The sequence below is a fragment of the Girardinichthys multiradiatus genome, chromosome 20 (genome assembly GCF_021462225.1).
Source record: "Girardinichthys multiradiatus isolate DD_20200921_A chromosome 20, DD_fGirMul_XY1, whole genome shotgun sequence".
In the NCBI taxonomy this organism is placed as follows: Eukaryota; Metazoa; Chordata; class Actinopteri; order Cyprinodontiformes; family Goodeidae; genus Girardinichthys; species Girardinichthys multiradiatus.
Window position 1 is genome coordinate 32,492,683 of NC_061812.1, and position 20,754 is coordinate 32,513,436.

The following is a 20,754-nucleotide window of genomic DNA, read 5'->3' on the forward strand; positions in this document are numbered from 1 at the left end:
ATTTTAGTTTACTTCTATTTATTTGTTTCCCCCTTGCTTAGCTTCATTCAGCTCTAGCTTTCTGATTGCTTTGCTTTCGTTTAGTTTTTCTCATTAGCGTCTGTGTTTCTTATCTCTTTATTTTGGCCTCCTGATTTATAAAAAAGTGCTCAAAGATTGGTTAATTGCCTTGATTGATTCATTGGTAAGAACAAAATCAGTTTCATGGTATTTGCAGGATCTGTCTGTAGATTATCTAAATGTACAATTACTTTTTTAAACTTTCAATAATGTTTTTCTGTTGTTAAACAGAATTGCAAGAAAATGTTGACACTAATAACCTGACTAATAACTTCACTAATAACCTGTGAATCATAGATATCGTAAAGATTGTCAGAATTGTAAGTCAGATCAAATCTTAGAGTCAAAACTTTGTAACAGGCAACTTTAAAATTGTGCAAATGGTCTTTCATTTCCACATGTAACCCTAAGAAAAACTTTTAAATACTAAAATAAATGCATTGGTCCATTTCATAATTCCTGATGTTTTCTTGTTTTCTCACAGAGATTCAATTCCGTATATCTATATATCACCAATTCACAACAAGTGTCGTTTCAGGGCATATAAAAAGGTCAGTTCAATACAATCATACAGACAGATCCAAACTAAATTACAAACATTCCAATTTGAAGATAAGATCAATGCAAAACCTTTTATTGGACTGCATATTATTTAGGAAAATGAAACAACTTCTAGATGTGAAGCTTAAATAGGCCCATATGACAAGACATGCCTGTGACATAAATTTAGTCTGGTTTTTATTCTGGAGTGAGTAGAACTTATGATTATTATTTGATTATAACATTCTGTTTTTAGGTAGGGGAAATTCAATGTTATATTATCAGTCAGTCAGTTTCTACTGCTTATTCCATAGTGGGTCGCAGGGGAGCTGGTGCCTATCTCCAGCAGTCTACGGGCGAGAGGCGGGGTACACCCTGGACAGGTCGCCAGTCCATCACAGGGCAACACACATACAACCATACACACTCGTTCATTCACCTAAGGGCAATTTAGAGTGACCAATTAACCTAACAGGCATGTTTTTGGACTGTGGGAGGAAGCCAGAATACCCAGTGAGAACCCACACATGCACAGGGAGAACATGCAAACTCCATGCAGAAAGACCCCAGGCTGGGAATTGAACCCAGGACCTTCTTGCTGCAAGGCAACAGTGCTACCAACTGTGCCACCGTGCAGCCCTATTATTATATTATCGTTTATTCCAATTCTATTTAGTTAATGCATCCAAGTTAAAATTTGTATTGGTTAATGATAGCGCTAGACACAAAAGGTGTGACCTACTATTGCTTCATATGCTTAGTGAGTATGCATCATTGAAGAAAGGTCGATTATTGCTTTCGCCACAAGAGCGAGAGCTTGCAAATTCCTGTCGTAAAACTTTGCTATGCGCCTTGTTGTAAGGCGTGTCCTAGCAACGCTCAGAGACGATACTTCTGATTGGCTGTAGAAGGCACGCAAGAATCGGCATGGAGTCGATGATCTATAAATAGATTTGTAAAGACCTAAAATATGTAGCAATGTGTGTTCAGTGTTGATGTTTTACGGAACTGACTAAACCCCAATATCATCTTATTGTTTATAATAATATATTTAAAAAAAAACACGTTTTTTTGAATAAGAAAAATTTACCTTTGGTGTAAACAAGGAGATTCTAGTTTATTGGAATATTGAGTGTGGAACTGAGTGTGAATTATCCATCTGTTTGGATAAAGACTTTCAATTATACATACCTACCCTAACAATTCTGTTTATTATATGACAAATCGGCCTGACATATCGAGACTCTTTTGGGAGAAGGCGAAGATTAGGAGGAAAGAGAAGAAGAAACCACGTCACGTGACTGGGACAAGCATCCTTTTGGTCCATTTTGGATGATTGTGGGATCTCCGTGCAATTCAGGAAAATGACCAAACTGCAGTTTTTGAACGTCTTTCTGACTGAGCGTCTGATGCTTGCCGCACAGGAGATTTACAAGTCTGTCGAGGACACGATTTTGGAGTACCAGGAAGAGATAGCGATCAGGGAGAGGGAGAACGACCATTTGAGACGGAGGCTCCGAGACGCTGGGATAGAAATATGGCCAGGTTAGCTATTTTAAAGTGCTAACGGTCTTGCTGTTTGCGTTGTTTGCACCAAGTCTCGGTGAAGCATGAGCTTTTCGGACTAGGAAAGAAGTATTTTGGACAAATGTGAAATTTATAAATAAATTGCTGCAGAGTGTTTTTGCAGAGCCGTTAGGGAAAGTTAACTGTCGTTAGCTGCTGCTGGGAAGCGGCTAGCATGTTAGCGACCTTTGTTCGTTAGCCAGTCAGCTAGCTGTCATTCAGTTTAGACCTGACCGAGTTTGGTTTCACTCTGCCCACTTTCTTCCTTTGCAGTATAGCATATTAGTTTCTCTAGTTCTGTATTAGTTTGGCACCAACAACTGGTGGCAGCTAAACAAATTCTTTGATATTACTGTTTATGTTTACAGTCGACTTACCTTTGGCTCAGCTCTTTTTTTAGGGGAAAATATTTCTCAGTTTTAATCTTAGAGGCATATTTAGCTCAGATTTACACTTTTTTTTTCTTTTTCTGTTCGCAGCCTCTAAAAATAGTTACTCAAAGATAGCCTTTAAATGAGGAATTACCGGTTTAGTTTTCATCAAGTTTTTAAGTATATTTTTGTATTCTATATTTAATGTTCTGCTCGGACAGAAAACTATTTCTGAAAATATATCCTCATCTCACTATCAGTGTAGGCGGTATTAATCAGAATCAGAAAAGCTTTATTGCCAAGTACGTTTTTGGACATACAAGGAATTTGTTTTGGCGTAGTCGGTGCAATACAATACAAATTAAACAGTATAAACATATCTACAATATAATATAAATATATGTGCACAGTTTTAAGTGAGTGAGAGTAAATATAGAGCAGTATAAGATGCAAGAGCAATACAACAGTGCAGATGATCATTGTGCAAGTAAAGCAGTGCAAGTAAAGCAGGAGTCCAAGCTGAGCGTTAATGTAACGCATAGAGTTACAAGTTACGGGTGTCCTGTCAGGGTGGTTTCCGGGCTTTGTTAACCAGGCTGGTGGCAGATGGGAAAAAACTGTTCTTGTGGCGTGAGGTTTTGGTCCGGATGGACCGCAGCCTCCTGCCAGAGGGGAGAGTCTCAAAGAGTCTGTGACCGGGGTGGGAGGGATCAGCCAGAATCTTCCCGGCCCGCTTCAGGGTCCTGGAGGTGTACAGTTCCTGGAGCGACAGTAGACTGCAGCCAATCACCTTCTCAGCAGACCGAATGACACGCTGCAGCCTGCCCTTATCCTTGGCTGTAGCAGCGGCGTACCAGATGGTGATGGAGGAGGTGAGGATGGACTCAATGATGGCTGTGTAGAAGTGCACCATCATAGTCTTTGGCAGGTTGAATTTCTTCAGCTGCCGCAGGAAGAACATCCTCTGCTGGGCTTTCTTGATGAGGGAGCTGATGTTTGGCTCCCACTTGAGATCCTGGGAGATGATGGTTCCCAGGAAGCGGAAAGATTCCACAGTGTCAATTGTGGAGTCACAGAGGGTGATGGGGGCAGGTGGGGCTGGGTTCTGCCTGAAGTCCACAACCATCTCTACTGTCTTTAGAGCGTTGAGCTCAAGGTTGTTCTGGCTGCACCAGTCCAACAGATGGTCCACCTCCCATCTGTACGCAGACTCGTCACCATCAGAGATGAGTCCGATCAGGGTGGTGTCGTCCGCAAACTTCAGAAGCTTGACAGACTGGTGACTGGAGGTGCAGCTGTTGGTGTACAGGGAGAAGAGCAGAGGAGAGAGAACACAGCCTTGGGGGGAACCGGTGCTGATGGTCAGGGAGTCAGAGACGTGCTTCCCCAGCCTCACGCGCTGCTTCCTGTCAGACAGGAAGTCAGTGATCCACCTGCAGGTGGAGTCGGGCACACTGAGCTGGGAGAGCTTCTCTTGTAGCAGAACTGGGACGATGGTGTTGAAGGCAGAGCTGAAATCCACAAACAGGATCCTGGCGTAGGTTCCTGTGGAGTCCAGGTGCCGGAGGATGAAGTGAAGGGCTAGGTTGACTGCATCATCTACAGACCTGTTGGCTCTGTAGGCAAACTGCAGGGGGTCCAGGAGGGGGTCGGTGATGTCTTTTAGGTGTGAGAGCACAAGGCGCTCAAAGGACTTCATCACCACAGAGGTCAGGGCGACGGGTCTGAAGTCATTAAGCCCTGTGGTCCTTGGCTTCTTGGGAACAGGGACGATGGTGGAGGACTTGAAGCAGGCTGGCACATGACATGTCTCCAGTGAGGTGTTAAAAATGTCTGTGAAGACTGGAGACAGCTGATCAGCGCAGTGCTTCAGGCTGGCTGGTGAGACAGAATCCGGTCCAGCAGCTTTCTGGGGGTTCTGTCTCCTGAAGAGTTTGTTGACGTCCCTCTCCTGGATGGAAAGAGCCATCCTCGGCGTGGGTAGGGGGCTGGTGGGGGGAAACTTCAGGGTAGGGGTTGGAGGTGCCAAGGCCCCTCTTGAGGTGGGGGTGGTGGATTGTGGCTGCAGCTGTTGGGGGGTGTCGTGGGGGATGGTTGCAGGACTGTCCCTTTGTCTTTCAAAGCGGCAGTAGAACTCGTTCAGGTCGTTGGCGAGGCGTCGGTCGTTGATGGAGTGGGGGGCTTTCGGCTTGTAGTTGGTGATTTGCTTGAGCCCTTTCCATACAGACGCAGAGTCGTTGGCTGAGAACTGGTTTTGGAGCTTCTCAGAGTACAGTCGTTTGGCCTCTTTCACTGCCTTGCCAAACTTGTACTTAGCCTCTCTGTATATGTACAAATACAGCAAAGGACTGTTAAGAATGCAATAGTTTATATTAAATAATATTATAACTATTATGAATTGCTGCTTGGCATGCCAACAATATATGTATTTGACCGAGTCCACACTCACGCCTGATACAGAGGATAGTGTTCAGGATGCTGAAAGTTACAGAGAAATTTGGAAGCACTGAAACCACAGATCAGAAAGAGAGAAATGGGTAAATTGTGAGTTCATTGCACATCATCAAAATATTCCACATTAATATTGATTATGCATGATTTTCCAATATCGTGCATCCATATTCCTTATAGATTTGTTTCCCAATAAACCAGGTGAGTTTTCAGATGTTTCGAAAGAGTTGTAGGTTAAAACAAACGATTTATTCTGAAAGAACATTAACTAAAATTTCAAATTATGCCAAAACCATGTATTTGGATTAAATATTAAGACAGTTAACGACATTTTAATAAGCTGAAATTCTGGGGGGATTAATGTCCCTCAGTTTACATTGAAGCAAAGGAAAATTCGAAACAAAAACTAAAAATGTAGCTTAGTTTCAAAATTCTTTATAGAAATGGCTGTTAAATCTTCAATAAATGATTTAAATGTTATGCTGACAGTTAATTACAATTATATTTTTGACCATTTAAAAACAGTAACAATGAGTATTCCGTCTTGAAACAAAAAGGCATTCAGCTTTCATTTCTTTTTCTAATGAAGCATTGTTAAATCCTGAAATAAGGCTACAAATAATGTCCAATTTTTAATAGAATCTGGACCTTGCATGGACATCTTAAGCTCATGCTCTTATCAAATCAGGTTTTTGTAGTGTGTATGTAAAACTACAAAAACCTGTAGTAAAGATGCAGATGCTCTAGATATATATTTCTTATGTTCAATGTTTGCTACATTCAATTGTTAAACTAAAAGAAAGAAAGAAAGTTGAAATAGACCAAAATCAGCACATCAGACATAAAACTAAAAACATCAATTTTTAAAATCCAAAATAGAAATGAAGCCACCACGGATTTTGTGGCAAGGTTCCAGTCACATCTGTAATAAAGCTCTGACCCGCTGATTCAGAGTTTTGTTGATTGCAGTTTCTGAGAACTACAAGTACCAACTCAATACTTTTGTTCTACTTTCTGAAGAAATAAAAAAAGAACTGTCTCAACATTAATGTGTTTATGGTAAATAAAACAATTATCTTTCAAAAACAGTCCAAACTTCCAGCTGTCTATGCATCACTAAAAATCTACAAATACAATAAAATCTTCAAGTTTTTGAGAGTAGTTCAGTGCCATGAAAAAGTATTTAACCCTTACATATTTCTTCTGGGTTACTGCATTTGCAGTAACTGACATTGGTCTCTCACATTGCTGTGGAGGTATTTAGTCTGACTGCTGCCTCTCTCCTGTACCTCTGAAGACTCTCAAAACGACCATCCTTTGTATCAGACATGTCCTTGATTGCATGATTTTTATTTTCGTCCATTCTACTTCTTGCCACTGTCCTTTCAGATCGCCCATCCATGGTGCTGTTGGAGGAAGAGGATGGTGAGCATCCACGTCGAGAGTGGAGTCCAAGTATGGGACATCAAGAGCGTATTCCCATTCAGATCAAAGACAAAAGAGAAATGAGGCCAAACCAAGGAGACGATCAGCTTCGAGGACATGGCTCCTGCAGCACCACAGAAAATATGTTCGCCCCTTCACGCGTCACAAATGAATACCCTCAGGATGGTCCCCACACATCCAGTCTTCCTCAGAATCAGGGTGTGGAGAACAGGGAGGTGGATCCTGCATCTCGTAACCCATCGAGGCACGTGAAAGGCGAGAGCGGAGGTAGTCACAGAGGTGCTACATCATCCAGCGGTGGTGCCCAGCCTCTAGCACCAGTCAACCCAAACTGCTCAAATGAAAACAACATTGACATTGCAGTTGAGAATGGTGGACAGATGGGTGGTGTTAAAGGCGCTGTAACTGGAACTAACAGAGGACAAACTGCTCTTATGAGGAACCAAGGATCCAATGCAATGGACTGCCCCCATCAAAAATCTCCCCTGCAGGGCCAGATGTCATCGTTCTGTTGTAAAGTCTGCGGTGAGGCCTTCAGTCACATCGGACACTTACACGTCCACGTGCAAGTGCACACTCGAGAAAAACCTTACCGCTGTGGAGTATGCGGAAAATGCTGCAGCTCCTCCGGCAGACTTCAGGAGCACCAGCGGAGCCACACGGGAGAAAAACCCTTTCGCTGTCAGATCTGTGGAAAGGGCTTCACACAGATGGCTCATCTGAAGGTCCACATGAGGATCCACACCGGAGAGAAGCCATACAGCTGCCCTGTGTGCGGCAAGTGCTTCAGCCGCTCTGACAAAATCAAAAGGCATCTTCAGACGCACAGTCGCGAAGGGACCTATTTCTCAGGGCAGTAATGGAAGGAATCCAGTTTGGGAGTCATTGTCGTGGGAAAACCTTTCAATAAAAACAACTACAACTGCTGTCACTGATGAGACATTTCTTCCTACTTTTTAAGAACATAGAAGTTCTGCTTCTGTAATGAACTCCTTTTAACCAAATCTGTAACTTCTCAGTCCCTTTATATAGTTTGTATTAGCCAGTTTAGTATGTTATTTACAGTATTTGGTATTTATCATTACGTATTAAATTAGATACAATTTGGATTACTAGCTGGACTTTTATGAATTATCTACTGTTTTTCTAGTCTTATAATTAGCATGAAGTCTTCCACACAAGCCTTGAAACAGGGATGAACAAGACTTGCAAGAACGATCAGCACCTTCAGTTCATTATCATGTGGTCACTTTATATCCATGTGTCTGAAGCTACCGACTAAATATTTGCTTTGTGTTCATTCTTGTTTTGGTCTTAAAATTAAGAGTAAGCATAATTCTTACTCATTTTGTCAGTTACAGAGAAGAAGTCTTATTTCAGGGGTGTACCATGAAGCAGTATCAACAAGTTGGAAAGCTACGTTGAACCCAAAGCCACAATATTCAGTGTCATACTCTTAATCCCCACGGTACCTAATAATGTGGAGGAGATTAAGCCTAGTTATTCAGTGCTTTCATGCCAGGATAGTCCGGGGGACTCTGTTAAATTGGGTGGGGAATGGGAATATTTCACACCTTTTATTAGGTATGGTTCCCTTTCACACTCCGCCTTTGGAAGAGGACCAAGCCGTCTGGGCAATCTTTTTACATTTACAACAGCAGCTAGTTCGGGGCGCTATCACAAGAAGCTGCCCAGTATGAGCTGCATGTGCGGCAAGCCGCGTTTACATTTACTAAACTGTTCACTCGTCGAAAAGCAAAGAGTTAATTTGTTGCAATCCAGTGTCTACTGTCTAGAAAATCGTAGAGACCATAGAGGGGACATAATCCATTGTGATGGAACCCTTAATGAAATGTGATATGAATGAGAAATTGTAGAGAGGAAAACATATTTGACTCTATGTAAAAGTTTGACATGGAAAACAAAATCAGCACATTATGGATGCTGACTGACAACAGTTTTGTCATCATAAATGTGAAGTAAAATGCTGGTATGAACTGATATGTTGGCCAACTACAATCTGTAATTTTGACTAACCTGTGTTTATACAGAAAATTATGTCGGATAATCTGAATTTTACTTTTATTTGGTGGAAACACTAACATCAACATTTTTGTTATTGTGGGATAATGTCATGAGTTAAACAGCTCTATGTGCAATTTTCTTGTTTGTTGTATAATGACAGAGCATCATTTTAGAGTACACAGTCAAAGTCTCATTTTGTTATGATGAACAAATAATGCCTAAATGCTTAATGTTTTGGTACTGTCCATACAGACCAAAGGGGAAGAGCCTGGGTTTGCAAAGACAGCTGATTATGATTGTCATATCTATAATTTCTGACTCAAGTTTGCATCTCTATATGTTTTACTTTTATTCATCTTCTATCCCTTTAGTGCTGTTACATTCTTGCAGAGCAACTTACTGCCATCTCTCAGGATCATCGACGAATCTAATGTGAGACTGCAACAAATCAAACAATGTAATATTGTGTGTAACTCATCAGCTTTTTTAGGAATTCATGGTGTTTTTATTTCATAAAAAACATGCACTTTTCTCGCAAATGCACAGATGAACTCCAGTTGAACCATACAGTATTAGCAGAACCACTTTTTTTAGGAGTTCTTAGTGGGTAAAGACTTTTGTACACCAGTGTTTCCACAATGTTTTGATGTCTTAAGGTTTCAGGTTTGCTTTTACATTTTCATTTTCCAATGTGATGGTTGGATTCTCGTGAAATAAACATACTTCCTCTTTACATTCTTGGGCGTATCACCAGAAAGTAACCTTTCTCCTGAGGATTAAAACTGTATTTATAAAACTGTATTTATATGAAGAGGTTGTATTAGAGTGATATGTCGTTAGTTGCTTTTTTTTTTGATACTAAAAACAAAAACACAAAGCTGACTTGTGCTGCAGGATTCAGCTAAAAGATAATGCAACCCAGATTTGAATATGAATGGAGGTTGTTACGATCCAAGTACACCAGAGCCTTGGTTGCTTATCACCTTGTGTGTTTAATTAGTGGTCTGTTTTTCACCACATGCAGTCTTCCTAGGGAGATCTTGGCTCCCCAGCACATACCCTGTACAGAGCCCTACCCACACTAGCTAAATGTTATTTTGAAATAAAGTTATACCTAAAGATCTACTGTGCATTCCCTGCAGTCTGCTACTGAGTCCCAAATCAGCTTAATCCAGCAAAGTGGTGAGAACCTTGTCAAGGTACAAAGAAACGTGCTACAAAGTAGGTTAAGATGCTTCCAAGATGTATCGAATATAGAGATCAGGCTGCCATGATATATTTTTGAAGCAAACCAAATCGACATTGCAGGAAATTTTTTGAAATGGGAAAATCTTAATAAAAAGCAATGGTGGTGTGCATATACAGTGCCTTGCAAAAGTATTCATACCTCTGACTGTATGTTTTGTCAAATTACAACCACACCACAACCAAGAAAAATAATAATTTTGAACTTGTTTTTACAAATACAAAATTAAAGATCATTGTATGCATTTGTGTCCAGGGTGTACCCCGCCTCCCGCCCATAGACTGCTGGAGATAGGCACCAGCTCCCCCGCGACCCACTATGGAATAAGCGGTAGAAAATGACTGACTGTATGCATTTGTACTCAGACCCCTGAGTCTATACTGATCCTACAGTATACTACTATACTGTAGGATCAGATTTTGCTGCAATTAGTGCTGCTGGAGTCTTTTGGGATATGTCTACCATCTTTGTGCATTTTGAGACTAAAGTTATTGCCTATTCCTTGAAAAATAGTTCAAATTGTCAAATTCGATAGGGAAACAGTAAAAACGATTTTTCAAGTCTTCCCACATATTCTAATTTGAATTTAGATGCTGGCTTAGACTGCCATTCCAACAAATGAATATCTTTCCATCCAAATCAGTCTATTGCAGTTCTTGCTGTATGTTTAGGGTTGTTGTCTTGTTGGGCAGTTGCTTGTAGTTTAATCCATCTTTCCATCAACTCTGACTAGCTTTTCCCTGTTCGTGCTGATGGAGACTTAGAGCATGATGCTGCCACCACCATGCTTCACTATTTTTAGTTTCCCCCAGCACGTAGTGTTTAACATGTTAGGCCAAAAACTTTAATTTCCGTCTCATCTGGCCAGAGCATCTTCTTCCACATGCTTTGTATGTCCCCTACATAGCTCAGGGCAAATTATAAACATTTCTTCTGATGACTTTCTTTAAAAATTGATCCTTCTAATATGCTCCTTCATCCTCATATGATTTGTTAACTAATATTTTCTAACAAACCTCTGACATCTTGCTCCTAATTCAGCTTTTCTTCATTTGACAAAAAACGTGGTTGCATCAAAACAGCATACTTAATTCCTGCTGCTGTGCAAAGACACGCGGTAGAGAAAAACATCTGCTATGAATATATCTGTGAATGTCCTCTTACAATTGTTGATATAGTAAAACTGGTTTAAAGGAAAATGATTATGTAGTAACAGGTTTACAACTCTTGGGGGCGTAGTTATCGCTTTAATTGTAGAACACTTTACAGCATTTGCACAATAATAATAAAAAAAAGACACGAGCTATGATTAAATCCTGTAAATAAATGTTATAGATATGCATGGTTTCAGTTTGTAATCCCAATGCCAAGACTATCAGCTATCATACCACATGTTTGAAAAAGGACTTGATACATTTGTCAAATTTAAAGGAATTCTCTTTCCTGAGATATTTATCAAACTCAGAATAACATTTAACCCAGTTTTATCCCCACATACATGTCAGCAGCCGCTATAAATATAGGGACACCATTCTGAACACTGGTCTCCTCTAAAATGCCACATCTTGTAAAGGTGCCAGCAGGATACAGATTACAGCAGGAAGGATGAGAAGCCAGAAGAGGGACACCAAGCTACAGGTTTGTTTTTGTTTTTCTTTACATTTTATTGGCTTCTAACAAGTCTAAACAAAATAAACAAACTTTAATTTTATTGGCTTCTAACAAGTCTAAGCAAAATAAACTTAAATTTTATTGGCTTATAACAAGTCTAAGCAAACTAATACACTTTGGGGTTGAGTCATTGTATTTGTTAACTGGCAATCCTTCTTCCACTGAAAGTATTTAGATTTTGCTGATAACCCTGAAGGCCCAAGCTTCCCAACAAAACAGCCTCAGCTCTGTTCTTTGAAAAATAGGCTCCATGTTGACTTTTCGGTCTAGTTAATGTGAACACAGTGATATCTCCTGATCCAGTCATGACATGTTTTGTTACTTTGGAAGAAATTCCTCATTTGCTGTCATACAAATCGTTCTTATAAATTTGCATTTGTCTGTCAGGTTTAAATTATTCAGTGTTAGTCCTGTACTTTCATTAATTGTAATTAATAACCACATTAAACTCCCCAAATGATGTTCTAAAACTATTACATATAAGACAAAAAAGAGCTGTGGCTTCACAGCAATAAAGGACTTTAGGTAATATTGTTACCTATAACAGACACATTGCTAAGTCCTGAAGAAATGCACCTTTGAAAACCTGTTAGCTTCACCCCTAAAACCAATCTCAGTGCATTTTTCACTAAATATTATCAGTTATCATAACTTCAACTATTTGAATTTAAACAAGTTGAGAATTTCATTTTCTCTGAACTTTTATTTTTAAAATGTATGCACATCCATGCATTGATTTTTAAAATGTGGTTTAAAATACCTAATTCCTTGAACATCAATAACAATTAATAAATAAAAAGTATCTACTACAATTTAGTCAGAAAATATGTAAACGTCTTAATCAAATCAATAATTATTCTAAACAATGACACTGATTCAGTTCTTAAATGAGTAAGATTGAAAACTTGAATAAATCTCCACTGACAGTGATAATTATTTAAAGCCAACATTTTTATTTTAAGACTTCAGTTTCTTAACAAAAAGGATATAAACATGAAAAATAACAAACTGTATGTAAAGATAACTGGATTTGAATCTATGACTGAATTATTCATTAATTTAGCTCTTGTATGTAAATTCACTCATATTTTTTACATTTTCACAGAAGTACGTTTCATTTAGATAATTATCAGTAAACAAAGGAATAAGTTGGACTTTCAAAATGAACCTTAACAGAGACTCTTTAAAACAACAGTCTAAAATGTTCCTAGGTCTGATAAATGCACAAGACAGTTCAACATTTTTAAGGGTAACTTACTAATTCCTCATGTTTTTTGTTGGGCTTTTCAATGTAAATATCACAGATATCCATAAAAATAACAAAACACCTTATCCATTGTTTTCATTTTTTCATTGCTAAGGTTGGTTCTCTCTCAGTGGGCCTTAAAGACCAAAGCTGATGTATTTTGTGGCTCAAATATTAATGGGAAAAGGTGATGGACAGCATACAAGTCGGTAAGCATTGCCAAACATCTATTATGTTTGAAATAGAGAACTGGTATTTGATTCCAAAAAATAAAGAGATTTGTAGAAACAGAACTTTGTTGAATTTATTCTTATCATTCAATTGTGTGAAAATTATCAGCTGAATACAAACTACTCTCATTCTTTCTGTGCCTGGTACAGTTACAACACCACAAGGACTAACCCACAACCAAACCCTTTACAGCGCATTCTCACACACGGGCACATTATTACTTTGTCACAGGTCACATATCCTGCAGCTTTGGTCGATCGATCTCCCCTCCACAGAGAGTGAATGGCAGGTTTACGTGTGTGGCTGTATGATCCCCCCTCTATCTCAGTGTACGTCACTGCGTCTGGAGGACAAGGGAAGTGAAAGCACATATTGTTTTGTGCAGGAGATGAAGTAATGGGAAAGATAATAATAAGTGTAGCTTTTAGACCGATGCTTCATGAGACTCTAAGTGAGCCAGTTATTTGCAGAGGCTGTTCTCAGTAACCAGTGAGAAACACTGAAGGATGCTGGTGTACTAATAAAGCCTGCTATCTCATAAAAAAAAAACATGTATGCATGTACTGAAGACATTAAATAGATTTGCTTTTAAGACTGATTATTAAACAAGGTTTCCTAAAAGTCTTGTAAGAATGGTGTAACAGGATAGGAAAAAGTGGATTGGTGTGGTTCTGATAAAATATAATTAAAATACTCTTAATGTTTCATTTAAGCCTTTTCCTTTAATCTGATAGCAGCCTACTGTGTCAGTGTAACATTTATATAAGCACTCAGGAGCTCTTCTGTAAAAATGGACAAAAATCTTAGACAGTCAGATCTGACATTTAGGTATTGAAATGGCACAAGTCCAGAATCTGATTCACTAATGGAGAGCTGCTGTTGTTGGTTGATCTCTCATGATATCTGCTTGTCAGAGGAATCTAACAACTCTCATCATTATTTAAACAAACAATTAACCACTGTAAGAATTTCCCACAGCCTTGGAAGGTATTTTCCCAATATGTTTGAGGAAAAAAAAAAGAAAACAGGCAAAGTCTCGCTAAGTGAGCATTAGGCCCACTTCTTTTTACACAGGGTAATGGATTGTGAGAGCGAAGATAAAATGACCGTAATTAGTCACATAACTGGGCTTTGTCAGAAATAGTTTGCACATATGAGTTGTCAATTTTAATTCAATGAAACTGATTATTTTATATCTACCAAGAGCAGAAATGAACATTTTATTGGTATTATAAGTAGTTTCAAATTAGATTGATGCATTAGTAATGATAGCAAACATTTGAAACTTTCGAAATGGCTCAACAGACAATTTTAAGCTCTGTCAAAGTTACACATTTCTATGGCAGATTTAAAAAGCGATATTTGTATATGTAGTGCCTTGCAAAAGTATTCAACTTTCAGCCACATTGTAACCACTAATGTCAATATATTTTACTGGCGTTTTTTATAAAGAGCCACAGAAAGAGGCACATAATGGTGAAGTAGAAGAAAAACAACATGTTTTTCATAAATATAAAAAGTGCATTGTGTTGGCGTAGGAGTAGAGCGATAGAGTACATATTCGGTGGCCTCAGTCCTCAACGCAGCTGTTCCAGATTCGAGTCCCGACCCCGGGGAACTATGCTGCACATCTTCTCTCTCTCCATCCCACCTCCTGCCTGCCTACTTTGGAAAAATATCAAAAAAGGCCACTAGTGCTGCAAAAATAAATAAAAAGGTGTAGTGTGTTTGCATTTATCCCTCCATACTCTTATACACCTAAAACTACTATGCAACAAGGTGTCTCTAGAATTGCCCTAATTAGTAAACAGACTCCACCTGTATTTAATATTAAATAAATGATTACTGTACAGCTGTTTTATTAAGGTGTTTGGAGTTTTGTTGGAAAACATCAGTTAACAAACATCATTAAGACCAAGGAACATAGCAGACAGTTCAGGGATAAAGTTGTGGATTAATTTAAAGTTATGTTAGGTTATAAACAGTATCCCAACCTTTGAAAATCTCACCGACCGCTGTTCAATCCATCATGTAAACGTGGCAATTTATGACACAACAGCAAACCTACCAAGACATGGCTGTTTACAAACTGACAGGCCAGGTAAAAGGAGCAATAGTTAGAGAAACAGCCAAGCAGCCTATTGTAACTCTGGTGGAGCTTGACATCCACAGCTCAGGTGGAAAAATCTGTTGCAGCACAAATATTAGTTGGTACTCCAGAAATCATAAGGTAAGAGTGGCGAGAAGAAAGCCGCTGCTGAGAGACTGGCGTAAGAAATTCTATTTAAAGCTTGCCACAAGCCATGAAAGGAGACACACCAAACATGTGCAAGAACTCGCTTCATTCAGACAAGACCAAAATTTAACTTTTAAATGCAAAACACTGCACACACATCACGCTGAACCCATCACCCCCAATGGGAATCATGGTGATATAGCTGCATTATGCTGTGGAGATCCTTTTATGATTGGGGACAGGGAAACTGTTTAGAGTTGATGAGAAGACAGATGGAGCTAAATACAGGGCTAAGCTGGAAGAAACTGTTAGAGGTTGTAAAAGACTTGTAACTGGGACAGAGATACACCTTCTAGAATGATTACAGTAAACATACAACCAGAGTTATAGTGGAATGATTTAGGTGAATGTTTATTAATATATTAGAATGGCCTAGTCAAAATCCAGATTTGTGAAAGGACTTTAAAACTGCTGTTTACTGATGCTCTCAAATTCAACCTCAGTGTGTTTTCCAAAGAAGGCTCAGCAATAATTTCAGGCTCTAGATGTGCAAAGATCGTGGAGACATGGGGTAAAATAAGTATTGAACATGTCACTGTTTTTCTCATTTTAAATATTTCTAACAGGGCCACTGACCAGATTTCGGTAACAACCCAAATAATCCACATATACAACGAATCCACACCAAATTATTTCCTAATAAATTATGAAAAAATGTTTTATGACACAGGGAATGAGTAATAAACTTAAGGAAATGTATTAAATACACAGTGGAACAGCCTTTTTCCCCTGTATGGAGAAAGTAGTCACATATAAGGTGTGATCTTTCTTACAAACTGAAATCTTGAAGGTTTTGGTGGTTCTTTCTTTTCACTTTGATTTTCCTTTTCTTCCTATAGTTTCAATTGGATACAAATCAGGTGACTGTATCCATTCTGGCAGTTTTCCTTTGTTTCCCTGATTCAATTAAAGATTTAATTAGCTGGACTATTATCTTGTGTGGAAATCCACCCTTATTTAACCATCAGATTCTCATGAAGAAGGCCCCTTCTTTCAATTAAAAGAACTCCGCCATACCCATATTCTGTAAGACAGCCCACGTCATGATGTTCTTATATGCAAACTTCACATCTGGCAAGGTGCTTTTGGGCTGATGTGTAAAACCATTCTTCTTACAAACAAGGTGTGTGCAATGACATCAAAAGAGTTCAACTTAAATGGCTTGTCCAAATCTTCTACAGCAAATGTCAAGCTACAACATGCTTTTTGTTTTGCAGTGGAGCTTTATGCAGTCTTGAGTGTGCATAGATGTCTTGCAGCTTAATCAAGTCATGTCAAGTCAAGTTTATTTATATAGCTCTTTTCAGCAACAAGGCACTCAAGGCGCTGTACGTAAGGAAAAATGTTACAATGATACAGAAAATCAAACAACAGAGGTAATTAAAAAATAAAGAGAATAGAATGATGGATAAGAAAATGAAAGGAAAATTGGACTGAAAACGTAACTAATAATGTTTAGATAATACATTCAAAGGCCACTCTAAACAAATAAGTTTTGAATCTTGATTTAAAGCAACTTAGGGTTTCTGCGCTTTTACAGTTTTCTGGGAGTTTATTCCAGATTAGTGGAGCATAAGAACTAAAAGCTGCTTCTCCATGTTTGGTTCTGTTTCTGGGTATGGTGAGTAGATTTGAGCCAGAAGACCTGAGAGGTCTGGGAGGTTGATATACTGACAAGTCTGTAATGTATTTTGGTGCTAAGCCATTCAGTGATTTATAGACTAACAGAAGTATTTTAAAATCTATTCTCTGAGCTACATGGAGCCAGTGTAAGGACTTTAGAACCGGGGTGATGTGCTCCACTTTCTTAGTTCTAGTGAGGACGCGGGCAGCAGCATTCTGGATCAACTGCACCTGTCTGATCGACTTTTTAGGCAGACCTGTGAAGACACCGTTGCAGTAATCAATTCTACTAAAGATGAACGCATGAATTAGTTTTTCAAGGTCCTGCTGAGACATTAGTCCTTTAATCCTGGAGATGTTCTTTAGGTGATAGAAGGCCGACCTTGTTACTGTCTTTATGTGCCTCTGAAGGTTCAGGTCTGAGTCCATCACTACACCCAGGTTCTGAGCCTGGTGGTTTCTAGCTTTATTAACTGAAGCTGTGTGCTAACTTTTAAACGCTCTTCTTTGGTCCGAAGATTATTACTTCAGTTTTGTTTTGATTCAGCTGAAGAAGATTTAGGCCCATCCATGCATTGATTTCTTCTAAGCATTTAGCCAGCGTTGAATGGGTTCAAAGTCACCTGGTGACATCGTAACGTATAGCTGTTTGTCATCTGCATAGTTATGATAACTTACGTTGTTGTTTATTAAAATCGGAGTTAGGGGGAGCATGTAGATATTGAATAGGAGGGGCCCTAAGATGGACACTTGGAGAACGCCACAAATGATTTTTGTGGTCTCTGATGTAAAGTTACCTACTGACACAAAAAAGTCCCTGTCGTTCAAGTAGGATTTAAACCAGTTGAGTGCAGTACCAGAAAGGCCGACCCAGTTTTCCAGGCGCTCTAATAAAATGGAGTGATCAACAGTGTCGAATGCTGCACTAAGGTCCAATAATACCAGCACTGTGGTTCTTCCACAGTCTGTATTTATACGGATGTCATTGAACACTTTGACAAGAGCAGTCTCTGTACTGCGGTGAGCAGCAAGCCTGACTGGAAGACATTGAAGCGGTTGGTCATTGTTAGGAAGTTATTTAACTGTTGAAACAGCTTTTTCAATAATCTTACTGATGAAGGGGAGGTTTGATATAGGCCTGTAGTTCTGTAGTAGCAGCTTGTCCAAGTTGCTCTTTTTCAATAGAGGTTTGATAATTGCTGTTTTTAGGGCCTGGGGGAAAACACCTGACAAAAGGGACGTGTTTATTATTTGAGTTAAATCAGATGTTATTAAAGGCAAAGCTTTCTTAAGGAAAGCTGTGGGTAAAAGATTGAGACAGCAGGAAGAAGAGCTTAGTTGCTGTACGATTTCTTCTAAGTTTTTGTCGTTTATTTGGTGAAATTGGGAAATTTTGTCAAAATCAGTTCTAGTTGGAGACAACTTTGGTACTGGAGTTGATGTGGATGTGCTGACTGCCCCTCTGATCTTTTGGGTTTTTTCAGTAAAGAATTTAGCAAATTCATTGCAGGCCCTGGTAGAGTGGAGTTCAGATGCTACAGTTACAGGAGGGTTTGTTAACCTGTCGACCGTGGCAAATAATGCACGAGCATTGTTAATGTTTTTGCTGATGATCTCAGAAAAGAAAGATTCCCTTGCATTTTTCAGTTGTAGGTTATATATGTATAGTCTCTCTTTATAGATCATATAGTGAACCTGGAGTCCAGTCTTTTGCCACCTGCGTTCAGCTTTTCGACACTCCTTTTTTTCACTTCTGACTGGTGGAGCACTTCTCCACGGAGACCTTTTCTTCCCAGAAACGACTTTCACTTTAATTGGAGCAATTGAATCAATGATGTCTGAGATTTTAGAATGAAAGTTTTCTACCAGCTCATCTACAGTGTTACAAGGCAAAGTGGAGGTAGAAGAGTAAATCTGGTTAAAGGTTTCAGTAGCACCGTCCTTAAAGATGTGTTTTCTTATCATGTCTCTTTGGCAAACTGAGCCATTGGAGATGATGCTTTCAAAAATAACAGAAAAGTGGTCAGATAAGGCAACATCAGTTACAAACACCTTGGAAATGTTTAGACCCTTAGTGATGATCAAGTCCAAAATATGTCTCTGTTTGTGCGTTTGCTGTTTAACATGTTGAGTCAAACTAAAATTTCTAAGAGTGTCACATAGATTTATTACACTTCTGTCTTCAGGATAATTAAACAGTCATAATCAACACATATCACAGATAAAAGCTCATTAAAATCACTGAAAAAGTTTGTTTTGGACTGAGGAGACCTGTAAATATTCAAGAACATGTTTCAGACCGTGCTCTTTACCTGGAGAGCCAAATATTCAAAAGAGTCAAATTTGCCCAGAAATACTTTTTTACACTCTAATAAATCTTTAAACAAAGTGGCCACCTCTCCACCTTTTCCTTGCTGTCTGCTCTCACAAAGAAAATTGTAGTTCGGAGGCAGCAACTCTATCAGAATGGGAGCTTCATTAAATTCATGTAACCTTGTTTCTGTTAAAAACATAACATCAAGATCGTGGTCAGTAATGAAGTCATTGATTAAAATTATTTTCCTGACAGAGATCTAATGTTTAATAACGGCAGTTTATATGACTTAGTTGCTGATATTAACTCTGCATCTGGTTGTACCTAACAGTTTATGGCTTTTTTTGATTATTTATTACCGTCTCTTATCCTTTTGGCTTTGTTCTTTCTGTCACGTATAAGCACAGAGATTTTACAACTATCTCCTATTAGGGGCCCAAGTTTTCCCTGGACATGCTCATTTCTGATAGAGTTACCACTGGGGCCCAGACTGTAAAGCAAAAAGCGGGCTCAGTTGGGAGATGGGAGAGTTCTGTGCGGTCTGGGTCGGGGTCTTGGGGGAGGGGGGTATAACGGGGGGGTCCACTTCTCCTGTGGATTTCAGGGGGGGAGACTTTTTGTGATGACCTCTCTTTCTCAGCCAACTGGCCGGTTATTTCTGCTGGAGCTGTTGGAGGCAGCATTATCATTGTTGTTGATACTCCATGTTCTCTGCTGAAGGTCGAAGCTGCTGGTGGAATCGAAGAGATTAGATGTGAGACCTCTGGTTCCCAGCTTGTTCAAACAGAAACCATCTTGCTTGAAGAGTTGTCTATTTTCCCAAAAAATATTGAAGTTGTTGATGAAGTTCACAGATGTAGTAGCACATGTTTTTTTCAACCACTTATTAATCATCAGAAGTCTCGAAAAAATCTCATCTCCACAGAAAATCGGTGCAAAGGGTCCGCTGAGAAACACCTTGATATTGAGACCTCCAACAATGTTCAGAAGATGAGTGAAATCCTCCTTCAGTCCTTCTGACTTTTTCTTAGCCACGTCATCCATGGCTCCACAGTGTCTAGAGATGGGTGCTTTTCTGTGATTGCAAGAATATTCTCTGAGATATCGGACACCACGTTACTGGTACCAATCATAACTTCTGTGTTGTTCTTGTTGCAGAAGTTTTTAATCCCATCCACAGCTGTGTTGCCCACTATTAGGGTTCTTGGTCCGGTGGGGCGTTTTTTCTCTGGCAATTTAGGAGAAGACTGTTTAATGAAGGTTGTTCTCAAACCTTTTATTGTTCTCAGTAGATGGATAATTTTCCTGGTTTTCATTCTGTAGTGGAGCACATTTGTTTTGGAGGGGAATTCCATTATTTCCAGCTGTCTCACTCCTATCAGTTGTTGTGATAGCAGCTCGCTGTCGAAGTCTCCTTTTCCCAGGGGAAACCGGGGCATTTCTCTGTAATTCCGGCCATTCTAATTTATTTAATTGCTGAGATCTTCCAGTGAGTCGTCCACCTTGATTTTTTGGGCATGCGTCTAAAACATGCCAGGGGGGTCTGCTGGTAGGTTTATTCTCAGTGTTTTGATTGCCGGCTGAGTTAAGGTAATCTGAATAATAAATGGTAAATGGACTGAACTTATATAGTGCTTTTCCAGTCATACAGACCACTCAAAGCGCTTT

General features: G+C 39.3%; 1 protein-coding gene across 1 annotated transcript; it reads left to right on the plus strand.

The window, feature by feature from the left end:
- Positions 1-1,843: 1,843 nt before the first annotated feature.
- LOC124857546 (zinc finger and SCAN domain-containing protein 22-like) lies at positions 1,844-9,584 on the plus strand. Its single transcript, XM_047348849.1, has 2 exons — positions 1,844-2,145; positions 6,378-9,584. Exons 1-2 carry the CDS (start codon positions 1,965-1,967, stop codon positions 7,292-7,294), a joined length of 1,098 nt encoding a protein of 365 aa, XP_047204805.1. The 5' UTR covers positions 1,844-1,964; the 3' UTR covers positions 7,295-9,584.
- The last annotated feature ends 11,170 nt before the right edge of the window (positions 9,585-20,754 follow it).